This window comes from Balearica regulorum, chromosome 12 (genome assembly GCF_011004875.1).
Source record: "Balearica regulorum gibbericeps isolate bBalReg1 chromosome 12, bBalReg1.pri, whole genome shotgun sequence".
Lineage (NCBI taxonomy): Eukaryota > Metazoa > Chordata > Aves > Gruiformes > Gruidae > Balearica > Balearica regulorum.
This window is the reverse complement of record NC_046195.1, coordinates 574,532-592,039: the sequence shown is the minus strand read 5'-3', so window position 1 is coordinate 592,039 and position 17,508 is coordinate 574,532. Positions and strand designations below refer to the sequence as shown.

The window sequence follows — 17,508 nt, the reverse complement described above, 5'->3', positions numbered from 1 at the left end:
TTAATGGCAGCATTCTTCTGGCTCGTGTGAGTTTTCTAAAGATGATCAGAAGAGAAAATGTGGAAAAGGTAATAGCTTTTAAATACGAACACTGAACAGAGAGGTTTACCAGTGCCTGAGCTACTCCTAAATTAATGTAGAAATTTGGGACTCCAGGTCCGAGAAGAAACGAGATGTGGGATCCCAAAATAAACTGAGGTTCCGAGGCTGTGTAGACACAGGTTGATGCAAAGCTTTCGTGATGGCACCAGCAGGCAGCCACAGCTCCAGCAAGGCTGGAGCTGCACACAGCAGAAACGCTGGCTGTGGTCCCCTGCTCCAGCAGAAGACGTGCTTCAGCAGGGGCTTGAATTTCCAGAGGCAAGGAGTAATGGCTTTAAACTAAGAAAGGGTAGGTTTAGATGAGATATTAGGAAGAAATTCTTCCCTGCGATGGCGGTGAGGCCCTGGCACAGGGTGCCCAGAGAAGCTGTGGCTGCCCCTGGCTCCCTGGCAGTGTTCAAGGCCAGGCTGGATGGGGCTTTGGGCAATCTGGGCTAGTGGAGGGTGTCCCTGCCCATGGCAGGGGGGTGGAACTAGATGGGCTTTGAGGTCCCTTCCAACCCAAACCAGTCTGGGATTCTATGATTTCCAGATGGTGACTGAACACAGGGAGAGACCTGACAGCAGAGAAGGTGGCAGTGCTTGCTCCTGCTTCAGACCCCCAAAAAATCTCATGCAACCCAGTTCTGATCTGCATGCTGGGTAGGAGATGGCGTCCTTCCATCCTAAGCAGTACATGGTAGAAACCCTCATAAATCAGGGAATTCCTGGAAGAGGCAATCGCATCCACCCACGAGCAAGCACAAAAATGTACGAGGCTACACAGAGGCTCCATGTCCCTGGTTCCTCCTCCGCTGAAGCTGAACATCTGCTACCACTTGGCAGAGGAGGACGTGTTTCTCATCACCTTGGCATTTCTGATGCTGACATACGGGGGGTGAGGAGATACTCTGGGTGAGATCCCTCTTAGCACAGACATGGCTCCTCCTGGTTCACGCATGGCTGAGTGAACTGTCGACAGACTCGCAGCATCAGTCCAGCCAAAAGGGCGTTGGGAAAGGAGGCCCCAGGAGCTCTGTTTTAAGGAACGGTGTAAACACAGGCAATTGTGAAATCCAAACTCTTTGCTGAGCTGAAATGGTGCCTTCTCAAGAAAAATGAGCTCAGGAGAGAGCTGCTATAGCAGCTCTCCCCTGCAAGCCCGGGAATAACACCTACTGCACTAAGTGCTGCGCTTGCCGTGGGAAACAGGAGGAAAGAAGTAGGAGATCTTGGGGCAGGAGAAAGAAAGAGCCGCACAACCACGCCTAAACGCTACAGCACACCTCACAGTGCATCCTTTTCCCAAAGCGCCATTAAACTCCACTAAACACAGAAAACACTGGTGATGCCAAGAAAAGAGGCATCAGCTCAAAAGCTATTTCACAGATCATCGCCATTCGCGTTAGCAATCCCCACAGAGCCTCCACAGTGCCGCGGTGCCCTCGGATGGGCTACCAGCAGCCCAGAGGCACGCTAGCCCATCTCCACCCGTGCGTCCACAAAAACTACATGCTCCTGCTTGGCTGCGAGCCGTCCCCTGCCTGGTATGGCAGTGGGGAGAGCGGCAAGGCGCTGCCGCGTGTGCTGGGGTGGTTCTCAGCAGCGCGGGGAAGCAACTCGCTCTGCTCTCAGTGGCAGCAGCGAGTGAGAGGGAGGAAGGGGATTGCTTTGCTACGGGGCGTTCAGGGCGGGTATCAAGGGAAAGCAAGCTCCAGCGATGCTGGCAACTCAAGAGCTGTGGCAGCAAGGTAAGTCCCAGCGCAGCCAGCTTTTAAGCTAGCTGAAGCGAGCGTTCCTACCTCCGCAGCTAAAAGGCATGAAAGATTTAACATCTTTCCAGGGGCTGGCAGCTCCTTCAGGACAGCGGTACCAAAATCCCCATCATCTTTCTGGTTCTTAATGCAGGAACCACAGAAAGAAGAGGGATATTTTTCTGTATTTGGCCTCCAGGTCTTTTCTGACCTGTAAATCTGCCTCAGGAAACCAAAATAAATGAACTAATGACACCTTCTACTGAAAGAGTCTACCTACCTCTGCTGAAAATGGGCAAGTAATAATTTTCTGCAGCCCACAAGCTGCAGGATGGAGATCTGCAGGCCAAGGGAGGATGATGGGCTTTTCACAGAGGGAAAAAGCTGATCCCTGACCTCAGCAGCAGCCGCCTGGGTCCCACTTCACAACATGACCACTTCAGAAGCATTTAAGGCCAGTAAGAACCAAGTAGCACAGCTTAAAACATTTTCCCCATCATGTTGCACTTTTCTCCCTGAGACGCTAACAAAAACGCAGTCAGGAGAAGAGAGGTGAGCTAAACAGTCCCAGCACATGGGGAAACCCGTACTGTGAAAGCCCGAGGTCAGCGAGATGCTGCTACAGCCTGCCAGGGCCAGGTGGCCCAGGACAGGGGGTTGAAACACAGAAAGACAAACCCTGTGCTGAGTTTCAGCCAACAGTTTATGCCAGGGCACAGCCAGCCCTCTGCAGGCTTTGGGTGACTTGTCTGTATTTGCCAGGCTTCTTCACCCCAAAAAATCAAGGGAGGGACTCCAGCCCATTCTCTCCAGCAGATCCCAGGCAGCATCTGATGCTCTCTGCACCTAATACATGACCAACTGGACTTCCCAGGAGATCCTGCAAGACCTGGCAGCCTTGCTAATTTTATGACACAGCCCGATAAACTCTGTCAGAGACCTGGGCTCAGCAGCATAACGGGGGACATGGCCCCGGCAATCCACGGGAACAGCCCGTGTGGTTGTGTAGAAGCTCGCTGCTGAAGCAGGGGCTGAGGCTGGCAGCCGTTTCCCCCAACCCCTTGAAACACCATTCTCTCCATCCTGGGCAAGGAAGGGGGAAGAGCACTGTACCATTTCCTGCAGGTGTCCAGCAGGATGAGGTTCAGGGCCGTCTGCTGCTGCTGCATCTTCTGGAGGATCCTCTGCACGCTGATGCAGTTCTCAGGGGCGTAGGGTTGTGGAGCGTCAACGGGGACCATGTAGTTCCTCCCCGAATGTTCATACCCGTGACCAGCATAGTAGAATATAGCTGAGAACAGGGAGAGGAGAGGATGAGTCACGATGCAAACCTGCAGGTCTGTAACCAGCTCCCCACAGCCATGTCCCACCTCCTGTCCTGAAGAGACAGTGGTGCAGGGCAGACCTAGACCAGTAATACCTATGAAACTGGAGGTACGCTGACCTCACAATTTTGACTTTTTTCCAGTCTATTCCCTTCAGCAGAGTTGGAAACAGCCCTGAAAGGCTCTCCTCTACTTGTGGTTTCCAGCACCGTTCATCAGGAGACCCCCAAGTCACTGGTTTTACATGTTTCCATAATCACCTGTGCTACAACACCCAAGCTCGGCATCTGCCAGGCTGAATACCACCTTTGTTACAAGCTTTGGTTAACCATCAGCTCTTTGCAAGAATGTGACAAAAGACCAAGTATTTTACCATGATAAAAACACATTAACAGCCTTTTAAATGAGGAGCTCCTCAGCTTCCTAGTTTTGGAGGAGAGACGAGCCATGGATAAGGTGATAGCAAACACTCTCCAGCTTTCAAAGGTCTGCCTGTATTTGCACATGTATAAGCTGGTGGAAAATGAGATAGAGACAGATGCATTTTCCAGATGTACAGAACACGCGGACCACGTGCTTCCACAACCTCAAGCCAGATACCAGCCCTGTAAGGCGGGACAGAAGTCAGATTCATCCAGGTGTTGGTGGGAAGTCCAACACCCAACAAGAACTTTGGTTTCGAGTTTTACTCTTACGCACGTGAAACTTAGTAATGGTTTCTGCCTTCACAAGAGATGGCAACACGGGGACGTCCAGCTTGGAAAGCCAGCGTTGAGGAGCTTGGCATGGCCCAAGATGGTGCTTTTCTCCAGCCCCTGTGTTCGATGAAGGGCTTTCCTTCTGCACGGGGATCCCCATGTGGGCTGTAGCTTCCTGAAATGAAGCTGCACAGCGGCTGGCTACCCCTTCCCAGCACCGACGCAACTGCTTGGGGGACGCTGGTGAAAGCCCGCTTGGGGAACCGAAACGGGTTAAAAAAATTGCTCCGTGAGGTGACGCAAAGAGTTGCACTACCGCAATTGAGAGACAGTGAAGAACGAGAGGTCAGAAACAGGAACAAGTGGCTAAGAGGCAAAAGCAGGAGAAATTCTTCAGTCAGATTCACTGCCAAAGCCACCCACTCCTCTGTTTTCCCTCCACTGCTCCTGCCCCTGCAGTTCGCAAGACACTCGCTTTGATGTCTGATGCTGCAAGGGACGCAGTGAATGGGGCGGGAGCTGAAGGACTGAAAGCATGATCTCATCGTGTGGAGGATGGAAAGCATGATCTCATAGTAAAAAAGGGCCTTAAGTCACCTTTGGTTTCTCTTTGCGGGGGACAATGGAAAATTACTCAAATGGCTGTTTTTGCAGGTGCCCACACGGTTTGGGTTCCTCTTCTTGTGGATCGCCAGCCAGAGACAGTGGGCTCTGATTTGCAGAAGTTTTAAACTTTCATAACTTGCAAATCAAAGCCACAAAAACCTCCTCTGAGACTATAAAAGACTATAAAATAGGAAGCTGTCTGGAAAAATCAGATGCAGGCACTTCAGGTTTGGCCCCTCAAGTCATCGAGCACTGATGACTTTTGTCCCTCTGCCTCTCCTCCTGTACGTGAAAGGGAGGTGATGACATCCGTTACCAGGCAGCGTCACTGACGCTTGTAAAAAACTGAAACGTTACAGAAAAGCCCACAAAGAATCATTCAATCATTAAACCTTCTAACTTTCGAGGTCTTGTTGTGCACCCTGAATGCAGCGCCAAGTGCTCCCCGTGCTATATATAAAGACGTTCAAATCAAAAAAGACGCGAGTTTCACATCAGCTGCACAACTTTACGAACCTCTCCTGGACTTCATCTCTCCTCCTGAACAGAAAAGTCAACAATTTGCTTAGAAAAGGAAAGGGCTTTTTAATTCTGAGCTAACATTTCAACACTGTTCCCACATCTTGTGAGTCAAAACTGGTGATCAGAGACAAACTTCCGAGTACCAAATTAAAAAGAGGAAGCTCTGGGCACTGCCTATAATACAGGAAATGTCAGCATGCAGCTTAATTAAGGCATGACGGCCTATTCCTAGTATTTCACTCGCAACTTTCTGCTCTCGTTGCATTTCTGACATTTTTTTGACTCGGGACTTTTTAGGACGCTCAAAATAACATCTGGGGGGATTCCTCGTTCGCCCGAGGGTTGCATAATTAGACCATTCAGGGGATGTTTGGGGGATTCGAAAATCCTCTGCAGCTTTTCTAAGACGAGATCTGGAGGAAAAGCAGCCAGATGAGGCACTACCTCCACACGGTGAACTAGAGAAGCCTTTGGATCATCTTGAACGTGCAGCCATCCAATATCCCTCTGCCTGAAAATGAAGCCAGTTTTTGATGTGGGCTTAAGAAATCTCAGAGAAGGTTCAACAGCAGGAAGGATAAAATCCTGCATGGGGGCAGATAACCCCGGGAAGCATTTTGGCTGGGGCTGAGCACTGGTTGAGCAGTAAGCGTAGGGTCACAGCGGTCACCATGCTGAAGATGAGCCAGCATTGACTGGGGACAGAGCTACGTTCGAGATGCAGGACCACCAGGGAAACTGACACCACTCTCCTTGGCACCGAGTAGACACCAATTAGATCCTGTGTCCTCAGTTCAAGAGGAAGGTTGAGAAGCTGGAAAAAGCAGAGGCTACCAAGATGTTGGGGTCCAGGACCTGGGAGGAGAGCGGGAAGGAACTGAGCTGGGATGTTCTGGAGATGTGGGGTTGAAGGGAGGTCTAACAACAGCCTACAGTTCCTGGAGGGGCACTTACAGAGACAACAGAGCCCAGCTCTCCTTGTTGGTGCAGACCATACAACATGGGGTAACAAGCACCACCTCATGGAAAGTCACATTTGACAGGATGAAAGACTTCCCTGGAGGGTGGTGCAGCCCTGGGATGAGCAGGTGGACATTTCCACACCTGGAAGTCTTCAAGACCTGATAAGGAGTGCCACAACCAACCCCCACCTTGTGTTGATGACCCCAAAGTCCCTTCACACCAACCCCTGTACACGTGTAAATCACAGACAGGTCAGTAAAGACACGCAAGGGAGGGCCAGCCATCCAGACAGCCCCACAATAAGACAGCAGCCTATGGAGGTCAGACACATCTTCTTCAGCTCTTATCAGCATCCTGAAGCTAAATGAAACTCTAGAAGCAATAACAAGCACTGTGCTCAAACACGAACCCACGTGGCTGTGTCCTCCCTTCTCATCTGCACCAGCAGAAAGATGTATGAATGCACCAGCATTTCCGTCACCAGAGTTAAACTTCAGAAGACAGCCAATCTCACTTCTCAGGCATGCTGGCAGGTGCGTCTGTGTTACACCAGTCTCCCACTTCATCCCAGTGACAGCCTCTTACCGGTCAGCCCTCTCCTCCCTGCTTCGCTCCGTACATCTACGTAAAACTCTCCGGACTTCAGCTGTGGTGGTTGCTACATGGGAGATGGCACCTCCAGGTTCCCTGAGCAAGAAAAACGAGGTGGAAGCACCAGGATGCCTCTGTGGAGGTGGATGTACAGGACTGGCTATCACAGGCACCCCTGGGGTCTTAGTAGTTTTAATAGGCTGCCTAGGTTGTTCCTGGAACTGCTGTCTTACCACTGCCTTCCCATGCATCTGTTATGTGAATCCTAAACCTCAGTCGGTTCTAGATGTTTATCCTGGAGCTTGTGCCTTGAAAAAACTGATATATAGGGTTTAGGAGGAGGTGTTAGCTTCTTCTAAATGTTTGTTTTTATTAACAAGGCAAGTTAATTTCAATGATTTGCACTTCACCTGGCTCTTTTAATTTTTCTGTAAGGAAAACAGCTGAAGAAATGCTGGAAGATGCAGCACAGCGAAAGGGACCACACTTCAGATAGAAAAACCCTGGGGCAATCAGCAGGCAGACTGACCCAACGCCCCACCATTAAGTCTAGATGCCACCAATTACGGTAAAAATCCTCAACTCAATCACGCTGCTGGAACCAGCCTGCGGTTGGGGTTCACTGCCTCCAAATAATAGTAGACCACTCAGTTTAGAAAGCTGTAAAGAAAACCACCATCCGGAGCAGGCAATGCCTAGCAAACACTTGAGGCTTATCAAGGTTCAGTAACTCAGCTGTTAATGTTTTCCCTGCCAGTGCACAAAATCAATTTTGCCAGGAAAGATCAGCGGCCACGAATGCAGAAAAGCACTAGAAATTTAAATGAGGCATGACAGCATGAAAGGTTTGCCGTTTCCAAATCTTTTTCTCTCTCCAATGCTTATGAAAACAACAGAAGCGCTGGGAACAAAATGCTATTTGGTCCTCACGCGCTACGGATACAGAGGGTAGGAACGGCAGCGCCGTGGGAAAAGCAGAGCAGCCCCCCAGGGATGACTCTGGCCTGGGAAAAAGAGGTAAAACCTGAGGTGCAAGGGGATTTCAGAGAGCAACCACAAAAGGAAGCTGCAAGTGAAGTCACATGAATATGCTGTCATCAGATGACGTGCTTGGCTGGAATGGCGACAATCGTGTACTGCCCTTCCCCGCCAGCTCAGCCTCCCCGAGCGAGTCAGTGCTTCCCGGAACAGGGTGGTTTTGCAGCGTTTCACGTGTGGCCATGTCCCTGTCCATTGCACAACCTCCAAACCTCACGCTGAGCGCCGGGCTGGAATTGGTCTGTGTTGACTTTCACGGAGTGCCCTGGTATGCCACGCAGCTGCGAGGGTGGCGGAGATAAGCCTCATGCTAAGGTGTGGAAGCAAAAAAAACCCCAAAACATCTGCCAGGCATTTTCAGGGTATCCATCAGGCTGGGAGAACCTCAGAAACCCCAAAGCTACTTTCACCTCCAAATCTGAATATCTGCTTTAAGACCCAAAAGATCTGCCAGCTGGTTTTGTGTTTAAGGAACACTTCCTACTGAGGACAGCGTGCGATAAGCTCAAAGCTCAACCTCAAAGCCATCTGCAGCTGGGAATGCACTTCTGCAAAAAGGCTGTCAGAGGTTCAAATTAGACCGTCAGGAAGAAAGAAGGAAATCGTGGCTGGCTGTAGCAGTCACAGCTCAAAAGGAGCTCCTCTCCTCACAAAGGAGTGCAGTGGGGACAATCAACAGTCAATGTCCTCAACTTTTCACCTAAGGAAAAATCAGCAGACTTTCTCCCATTTGCCATCAGAAGCGCTGGGTCCCCAAAACCTCAGCATGAGACCATGCCGTTGGAGTTGGAGGCGAGCCACGTGATGGAGAAACACTTACTTTGCCTGCCTGTAATCTAGCCAAAACTGAACGGCATGTACCTGGGGGCTTCTGCCAAGCCTGGCACTGCTGCAGACTGTGCCACAGGGCTCCTCTGCCTCGCCTAAACGAAAGTTCAGTATCTTCTAACTCAATACCTTTTCGGAAAATTGCCAAATGCCTGCTCCTCCCTGGCATCGACCGCTACTACCTGCACAGTAGGTTTTGCCTTACAGGTTTTGCCTTACCGTAGACTCCCTTCCCCAGGAGCTGCAGGAACCGACTGACTGCTGTCACCATCTCAGCCTTGTTCAGGTCCAGAAGGGAGACAACCTGGAAGCCCAGCTGCTCCAGAAGAAGACTCAGCTCAAACACATCCGTGACGGGAGCCATCAGGTTGGGATGATGCTGGTAGCGGTTGTTGCCCACTAAAAGTGCTATCTTGCCTGTAGCTAACGGAAACACCAAGTCACAAAGCTGTAAACGCTCAGCAGGAAGCAAGGTCGTACCTCCTTTGATCGAGTGAGGATACGGGAAATCTTTTCTTACATCTAGGCAGGAAGGACAGACCCAATGCCGCTACAAGCCTGGAAAGCCCTGCAGAAAGCCCTCGGTTTTCTGAACATTTTGATAAAATACACAAACCATCACTTTGAAAGACTTGAAAAATTTTCACTTGACAACCAAAATCCCAGGAGCGCAGGAGGATCTGCGCTACCGAGGTTATTTGGCACCTGCCCTACTGTGGCTGCAGGTCTTGCGTGCCAGCGGTGCCTGGGAGGGGGACGCACTGAGCCAGGCTAAGAGGTCCTTTCGCCCACGGGGCTGACGGAGAGAAATCCTGGACTCCTGCCTTCATTTTATCCCCACTTTCCAGAGTAGGAGAACCAGATTTATGGCACTCAGTAGCGGTGGGAGCGAGGAGCTTCGCCCCGCTCCAAGGAGGTATTTCAAGGAAGGGGAAAGGTGTCATGTGAACAACACTTTTAAGCTCATTTGGTAAGCATGGAGGTCAAGACTGGGTTACTCATTAAGAGTAATCTCACTCCACTTGCTGAGACTGATCAGGGCTTGGCAAGGGATGGGACTCATCCTGTGGTCTGCAGCTCTGACCTCAAAAGCCCAGCACAACATGGGCATAAAGGCTTGAAGAGGTCTCTGCAGGAAAAGCACTCCTATGTCCTGTCCTCCCATCCACCCTGGAGCCTGGCTTTTAATTAAGGGAATAATTGCTCAGGAAGAAAAGACGAGAGTACTCACCAAAAAACTTTTCAGAGCGACACGTACCTGGGAAAGAAAGAGGGAAACAATAAGCCTGTGCCCAGCACCAGCTCCCATTTCAGGTCTGAAACCTGCTCCAACATCCCCCAGCAATGCAAAGCTGGATCAAACGCCGCAGAGCACCTGCACAAGCAGCACTCCTGGGCAAGTTCTTCACAGCCTGATTGCTAACCTTAATGGCAATTCTGGGAGGACTTATGAAATCCTGAGCAGCTGGGAAGCAAAGCTTGGTGAAGGGGCAGGGCAGGGGAAGGAGGGCCAGCATGGAGGAGCTTGTACCCATCCGCAGGTCTGCTCTGCTTCTACCAGCCCTGCCTGAGCTGCTGCGCTTCCCGAGATGACCTGCCTGCTCCCTCACTGCAGCAAAAACAAAGGAAAAAAGACTCAAGATCAACATAAGCTTCAAAACAGGGAGCTTGTCCCCATGAGCGGTCAGCACAGAGGAAGTCGACTGTTTACTTTTGATTGTGATAATATTCCCAGAGCCTTTCACCACCCTGCTTTGCCTTTCCCTGCCTTTTAGCAGTTCCGGCTCAGAAAAGCCACCCCAAATGTGACTCACTTTCACGAGCTCCACAAGCTCCCCTGCCTGAGCGCTCCCAGCCTCTTAAAATCATCATTTCCCTAGCAGCTGCAGCTTTTCCTATTTAAATTAAAAATTATTAGAAAAAATCCCGCCCAGGAGAAAACCCTAAAGCCCTAGAGGCTCAAAAAGAAGAAATTAAGGGCATATTTTGAATTGCATAAATCTCACGGGTCTGGAAGACCTTTAGCACCTGAACCAGTGTTGCTAATGCTTCAGGGATGCCCTGGAAAACCATCAGAACAGGCACATTTACCCTTTTCTGCCTGTGACAGAGCTGCCTGTTGCACATTAAAGCTACCCAGCCGTAACATTTTGAACCCAACCTAATCCTGCACCCCTTTCCCTCTGCCTGTCCCCCGCCCCCGGATGCTGTTTTGCCAGCTGCGAGGAGGCAGGGAGAGCGCTTTTAAAGCCAGTCAAAAAGGCGAGATGAGAAGCTTATGACATAGAAAAATCTCTAGATGGAGTAAAGAGTCGGCAAAGCTAGCCTGTGCTATTCCTGTCCCACAGCAGGGCAAAGGCAGAGGCCCAAAGTGGCTGTCACGCCGAAGGTGGAGCACACCCGAGGCTCGGGGGACCCATCTTCTCCCTGGGATCCATCAAGCTCACACAGCATCAGGCCTGGGCTGCCCGCCCAAGGGGCCTGAACCATCCCAAAATAAACAGCATCCTTTCCAGCTTTATGCGTCTGAGCACATTACTTCATCTCAGCAAGGCTGTAAAGGAGTTTTTAGCAAAGGACCCCGCTGCGATTTGGCCGGGGAGCCATTAAACCAGTGCCTCGGCAAGGCAAGAAAACCGCGGTGAGCATCTGAGACCGCTTGACCTGCTCGAACGCGGCAGGTTTCCCACAGACTGCAGGACCCACCAGCACCCCACGCCGCAGTACAGCGGATCATCAGGGTTTTGGGGGTTTTTTTCTTTTACAGACGCCACTTCCCTTGGTACCTCTGAACCCTGTTATCAAGGAATCCCAATTATCATGGGGCTGACGGACGCCTGCGCCTGCCACTCGGCAGGGCTTGCGCAGCTCTGCTGAGATCATCGCATCCAGTATATCCAGGGTGTGAAATTGCGCTCTGCAGGCTGTTCCCGTGACAGCCGCCGCAGGACTGCCAGGACACTCCGGCTTCCCTGTACAGCCCCATGCTGCTTTTCTACACTGAAGCATCTTCCCTTCAGCTCCCTGCAGAAGCGGTATTTAAAACTGGTGGCCTTTCTTTTTGTTAATAAAAGAGTGCAAGATCTGTCCAAGGCAGGGGACAGTGCAAGTGTCAGAGCCACACATGCTAACATGCCAGCACCGGGGTCCTTCTTCACCAGCCCGGCGCTTCCAGGCGAGAGCACTAAATTCCTGTCTGCCCTCTAATTACTTTTCATGCTAGAAGGTGATTTGCAGCAAAGCAGGCGTGGGTTGGCTCTGCTCACCTATGTGAATATCCACGGCGTTGGTCCAGTGCTCTCCGTGGCTATTGGAGGCACAGCAGAGGTACGTGCCGGAGTCACTGACCTTTGCGTGGGTGATCTAGACAGATTAAAAGTGAAATCGCATTATTTATGGTGAAAGTTTGTGGTCCCCCACCGGTATCTGCCAAAGCCACCCGCGTTCCCAGAATAAACAGTCTTTTTTCTTGCTATATGCTGAGACCTCATTCCTTGCCTCACAAGGCTAAGAGATTTCCCATGACTTTTGTCTTTCTCAGAAGCTCAGTAAGGCCACACACTAAGGTCTGCTGCTGACCTCAGCTTCTAGGGTGCAAGAATCCTCTGCCCAAATGCCTTCCTTTCTTTTTCCAGCAGCCCCCAAACCCCGTGCCTTAGCCATACTCTGTCCCAGGAGCCCCACTGGGAGGATGGTGCATGGCCAACGTCAGAAGGTTTTCTGGTTTTCCTCTTAGGTGACATTTTCTAGATTTCTGATCATGCCCATTGCTCTCTTCTGGCAAGTTTTCAACTCTTACCCATCTCTCTTGACGTGGGACAAGAATCAGAGCAGTACTGGCTGGCAAGGACCTCTGTGGTTCTCCAGCCCAGGGTCCTGCTCAGAGAGGAACTAAAGCCACCACTGGGTCAGGCTGGCCACAGCTTTGTCTAGTCGAGCTGTGAAAACCTCCAAGGACAGAGAGCTCGCTGCCTTTCTGGCTCCAGAATGAAGAACCCACCTCCAAGTGAAGAACCTCTTCCTAATCCCCAGCCTGAACTTCCCTGTGAAATGTGCAGTCTGAGGCCACTGTCCCCTATCATATCATCTACCACTACTGAGAAGAAATGGGATCTCGTCTTTGTTACCCTTCGTGTGATGCCCCAGAAGGAAATTTGCCTTTCTTGCATCAAGAAGACAGCACTGATTTACATTCAGCCAGAGACCCAAAATAAACCCAAACCTTTTGCTGTCTCCCTGACTCTTTTCTGTCGGGACTAACCACTTTTCCTTCTAGTTCTCCTGCAGGCAGACAGCACTCCCGCAGCTCCATCACTCCGCAGTCCCCTGCGCAGACATACAATAGCTGTTCTTGTGCCACTGCTGCAAAGAGGCACGGGAGACGTGCTGAGAGCCCTTGACGCATCTATGAATCGGTTACTTCTTAGAGAAACATCCACAGCTTTGAAAAGAGCGCATAAAATGTATTCCCTTTTCACCCGGAGTCCTTCAGTCAGCTATCAAAGCAACAGGGGTGGTACGTGGAGTGCTTTCTCACAACCCTGCAACGCGGCAGGGAAAGATAGCTGAGCACGAGGCTGCTTCTCAAGGGCTGGAGAGACGGGGAGGACAGGCAAGGACAGACTGCTTTCCGCTGGCATTCACCTGATCACACAGATCAAAGCACGTCCAAGCCCTGACATGCAGATACGAGCCAGACTTACGGACTGCCACCTGTCACGTCCAGGATGACAATAACACAATTTTCGGCAGTCTCTCCAAGGCTTCTGCGGCTCTCCCGCGTCCACCATCCAGCAACAAGCTTCTCCCATCACCCACCTCGACAGCCAAAGTTTTTGAACTATCCCAAGGCAACATTACCCAGAGTTTTTTTTTCTTCTGGTGTTCCAGCAGGTTCCCATTGCGATACCACTGATAGCTGGGGGCTGGGACCCCCATGGCAGCACACTGCAGCTGTAGCGGCTTCCCCACCTCCACCCTCTGTTCGGTGGGGTTGAGGACGATGACCGGTTCTCCTCGCCAGAGCCGAGGGGGCAGTCCTGTGAAGCAGCAACACAGAATTGGTCCTCCCTCCGCAAGGACAGAAAACAGTGGTGATCTTTCCCATCTGCATAGCAGTCTGTGCGTACTGCCAGGAAAGCAAGCTTTTTATCATCGAATCATAGAAGGGTTTGGGTGGGAAGGCACCTCAGAGCCCATCCAGTTCCAACCCCCTGCCATGGGCAGGGACACCCTCCACTAGCCCAGGTTGCCCAAAGCCCCATCCAACCTGGCCTTGAACACTGCCAGGGAGCCAGGGGCAGCCACAGCTTCTCTGGGCAACCTGTGCCAGGGCCTCACCACCCTCACAGGGAAGGATTTCTGCCTCAGATCTAATCAGTATCTCCCCTCTTCCAGTTCAAAGCCATTCCCCCTCGTCCTGTCACTCCCTGCCCTTGTCATCAGCCCCTCTCCAGCTTTTCTGTAGCCCCTTTAGGGACTGGAAGGGGCTCTAAGGTCTCCCCGGAGCCTTCTCTTCTCCAGGCTGAACAACCCCAACTCTCTCAGCCTGTCTCCATCGCAGAGGTGCTCCAGCCCTCGGATCATCACTTTTCCACCCGCACCAAGAGATGCCATCCCACAGGACGTCACTGCTGCGCCTTTCTGCTCTGGAAGCAGGGAATCTTTGACAGACACTCACAATAGTAAACGACACGCCAAAGCCCTGCATCTGGCTTCCCAAACCTGACACTCGCCCTTTCCTGCCAAGGGCACAGTCAACCTGCTGAGGTCAACCACACCCAGAGTTATTTTTGCTCAGCTTTGAAATAGCCAGATTGCCTCTTCCAGTCCCTCCGCCCAACGCGAATGGGCAAACGCCTGGTATGACTCTGGGAAACCCATGGCGAGCGATCAGCAGGAGGAGCAGGTACATACAGCTGGGGTTATTTGGACCATGACAGGGACCTGAACCATCCAGAGGATGGACGTGGAGGTCTGGCTCAGACCTGCAGCCTCACGTCACTGGAGCAATCTTTCTGTATCGCGATTTTCAAGCCGGGAACTGCACAGGATGACTGTTGCAAAGGTGGGCAAAGTATAAAACATAGAAAAGCTACAAGATGTGCTCGTACCTCTGGCGACACACTGATGGACCTCCACCTTCACCCAGTCGGAGAAGACGGCATTTTTGTAGAGGTCATTGATTCTGCAAGTGTACAGTTGGGTCTGCTGTGCAGTGATGGGCAAATCTTCCTTGGTGGCACCAGGAATCTGGCAGCAGACAGACTAAAGGGAAAACACGGGCAGTGGGCAGTGAGTCCCCCCTCATCACTGGTAGCAGAAGGCACCAGCAGGTCCCTGGTAAGAGCAGGAAAAGTACGAATCCCTGGTTTCCTCCCTTCCTCCAGCCGCAGGGATGCGGGAAAAGGAGTTTTTCCATTGCACGCTCCCTCCCAGCATCTGCAGAAGCCCTCGGCATGTACTCTATCCCTCTCTCCTTCTAGCCTCCTGGTTCCCACCAGCCCTGCCCACAGAGGGCCAGCTCCATCACTGCGGGCAGGGGCAGGGACCCAGCCTGGTGCCATACCCAGGGCCACCTCCGCTCCCACCGTTACCTGGTACTGAGAAAACCACTGGTACTGCAGCGATGTGCGTCCCTCGGCTCTGCACCGCAGCGTGAAGGAGTATCCCACGGGGACGGAGACGGAGATCGGCTGCTCAGTGATCACAATGGCTGTGGAGAAACAGGACGCAGAGGTGGAAACAACCCGGCAGGCACAACCCAGGCGTTCGCTCCCAGCCGGTGGCCAGGCACGTCGGGCTGCAAGAGGGGCCCCCGGCACCCGTCACGGGAGGGAGAATTGGAAAAACAGGGATGCTCGCCCGCCCTCCCACGTCCGGGGATGCGGCGGGGCTGTTTCGGGCACTCTCCTGATGCCCAGATGTACGGGCTGCAGCACTTTTTGCGCTGCAGGGCCGGGGGGATCGCCCAGGCCGAGCTGCCCACGGACTCACCTTCCTGCATCGCTTCGCCCGTGGCTCCTCCACGGCCTCGGCGGCCACCGGCCGGGCCCGCGGCGGCTCCTCTCCCGGGGAAGCAGCGGCAGCACCTGCGGTGGGCGGGAAAGCAGCGCCCGGAGCTCGGGGGGCGGCTCGGGACCGTCCGGCGGGGCCGCTCGCCCGGCGTGGCGGCGGGAGGGCTGTGCGTGGCGGCCTCCGGGGCGGGGTAGGCCGGGCTCCGGTTCGCAGGGCCGGGGGCCTCGGCGGGCACCCCCGCGCGGGGCCGGGCCGCGGCCCCGCACTCACCTGCCGCCGGCCCCGCTGCCCGGGGAAGGCCCCGCCGGCCCCGCACTTCCGCGGCGCCGGGACCGCCCCGCTCCCACAGCGGAACCGCGCGGGGCGGCGCCGAACGGCGCCGGGGCTGCCCCTGGGCACAGCACGGCCCGGAACGGCCCGCTCCGACGGGGGCGCGGCGGGAGGCGCCTCTCGCTCGGGTACCAGGCTGCCCGTGCCTCCCCTGCCCGCGGGTGACCGGTCCCGTCCCCACGGGTGCCCTCACCTCCTCCCCGCGGTGTGTCCCCCCTCTCCCCACAGCTGTCCTTGTCCTGTCCCCACAGCTGTCCTCGCCCCCCCTCCCCACGGGTGTCCTGACCTCATCCCTACAACCAGCCTTGCTGTGCTCCCCACAGCCAGTCATTCCCCATGCCCACAGCCATCCTCACCCCCCTCCCCACAGCCGTCCTCTCCACCGACCTCGCACCCCACTCCCCACGGCCGCCCTCACCTCTCTCCCACGGGCCGCAGCCCCAAGGCTCATGGTGGAGCCACAGCTCCACTGCCTCTGCTCTGCTGGGCGGGTAGAAACCCCATCGGGCTGCTTCCTCCGAGAAATCCCCTCCGGCTGGGCCGGGCATCACGAGGGCTGCAGGGGAAGTGGTGCTGAGCCTGCCCGGAGGTTGCACAAGCCCCTCTGGGACGGGTCAGAAGTGGGACAGACGGGGACGAGGTGGCGGTGAACGTCAGGACTCGTTACAGCTGTGCCGTGACTTTCCTTTACAAAGGGCAAGTAAGGTCAGACTTATTAAACCGAAAGTCATCACCTTTCAAGAGATGGGAGGACCACGGAAAGGAGCTGGAGGTCTGTGAAATGATGAATGGAGAGGATGGAGGGTGAATAGGGAGCAAGTGGGGGTTGAAGCAACCAGGCAGGGAGTGTGACACAAAGCCAGCGGGGATGAAGCAGGTCTGCGCTCGGGACTTGGGGGGGCCCCGCTGATGGATTCCCAGCTCCAGGGCACACAAATTCTCACCAGACTGGCTTCTCCTCAAGCCAGAGGTCCTGGGCAGCAGGTCCCCACAATGCCAGGAGTGACAAGGATGAGGACTTCAGCACAAGGGGGATCACAGACCATCCGGAGAAGAAGCTACAGGAGAGATCCTTGCTGATATTTTTCTCCCCTGAGGGCTGCAGCACTGGTTTTCACAATAGCGATGATGGGAGTTGACCGACGAAAAACAAGCCCACCAGGGATGTCTCTCCCAAGTGCCTTCAGTGGCAGCGTGGAAGGGCGCAAGCAGGTCTCCGGGATGGCAGAGAGAAGCAGTCGTGGCTGAGATCGGTCACGGATCACCTCCACAGGGTTCCCTCAGCAACCCAGGGCAGAGCTGAGCCATGCCATAGGGTCGGAGGGACTAAGCAAGGCTGAGGGATGTGCCTCAGCTGCTTTTCTCTTACAAGGCATGGGGAAGAACACGGTGGGAAAAAAACAAACCCAACACGGTGGGTGAAGGAAGGATTTTCTCCCTCCATGCCCTTCCCTCTGTGCAGGATGGGACAGTCACGCTGCACTCCTGCAAAGGTAGGACATGTGACACTGTGTCCATCCAATATGATGCAGAGCAACCCGTGCTCCTACAGGGACTGGTCCTGTCCTTTCCCGGATACCAGGAAGGTGATGCTTAGCATAGACTTTGGACACATAAAGGACCTTCCTTTGTGTTCATCTCCCCAGCTGCCTCTGAGATAATTTTTCTTAATTTCTAGAGGGTCCAGCTAAGCATTTGGAAATATACCCTCACAGGTTTAAAATAAACATATTAATGGATTGCAAGTGAAAGTTC

General features: G+C 53.4%; 1 protein-coding gene across 3 annotated transcripts in view; it reads right to left on the bottom strand.

The window, feature by feature from the left end:
- LOC104634941 (mucosa-associated lymphoid tissue lymphoma translocation protein 1-like) overlaps positions 1-16,299 on the bottom strand; it is a 30,231-nt gene extending 13,932 nt beyond the window's left edge. The window contains exons 1-9 of one of the 3 annotated variants that reach the window (XM_075763886.1): positions 16,172-16,299; positions 15,403-15,497; positions 15,003-15,121; positions 14,520-14,673; positions 13,267-13,445; positions 11,673-11,769; positions 9,638-9,664; positions 8,626-8,829; positions 2,949-3,126 (exon numbers count right to left, since the gene is read on the bottom strand). In XM_075763886.1, coding sequence (XP_075620001.1) covers positions 2,949-3,126; positions 8,626-8,829; positions 9,638-9,664; positions 11,673-11,769; positions 13,267-13,445; positions 14,520-14,673; positions 15,003-15,121; positions 15,403-15,412 — 968 coding nt within the window. In that variant the 5' untranslated portion in view covers positions 15,413-15,497; positions 16,172-16,299. Of the gene's footprint in view, positions 1-2,948; positions 3,127-8,625; positions 8,830-9,637; positions 9,665-11,672; positions 11,770-13,266; positions 13,446-14,519; positions 14,674-15,002; positions 15,122-15,402; positions 15,768-16,171 lie in introns of those variants that run through there. The other 2 variants (XM_075763887.1, XM_010301604.2) reach the window with 2 other exon arrangements.
- Between the last annotated feature and the right edge of the window lie 1,209 nt (positions 16,300-17,508).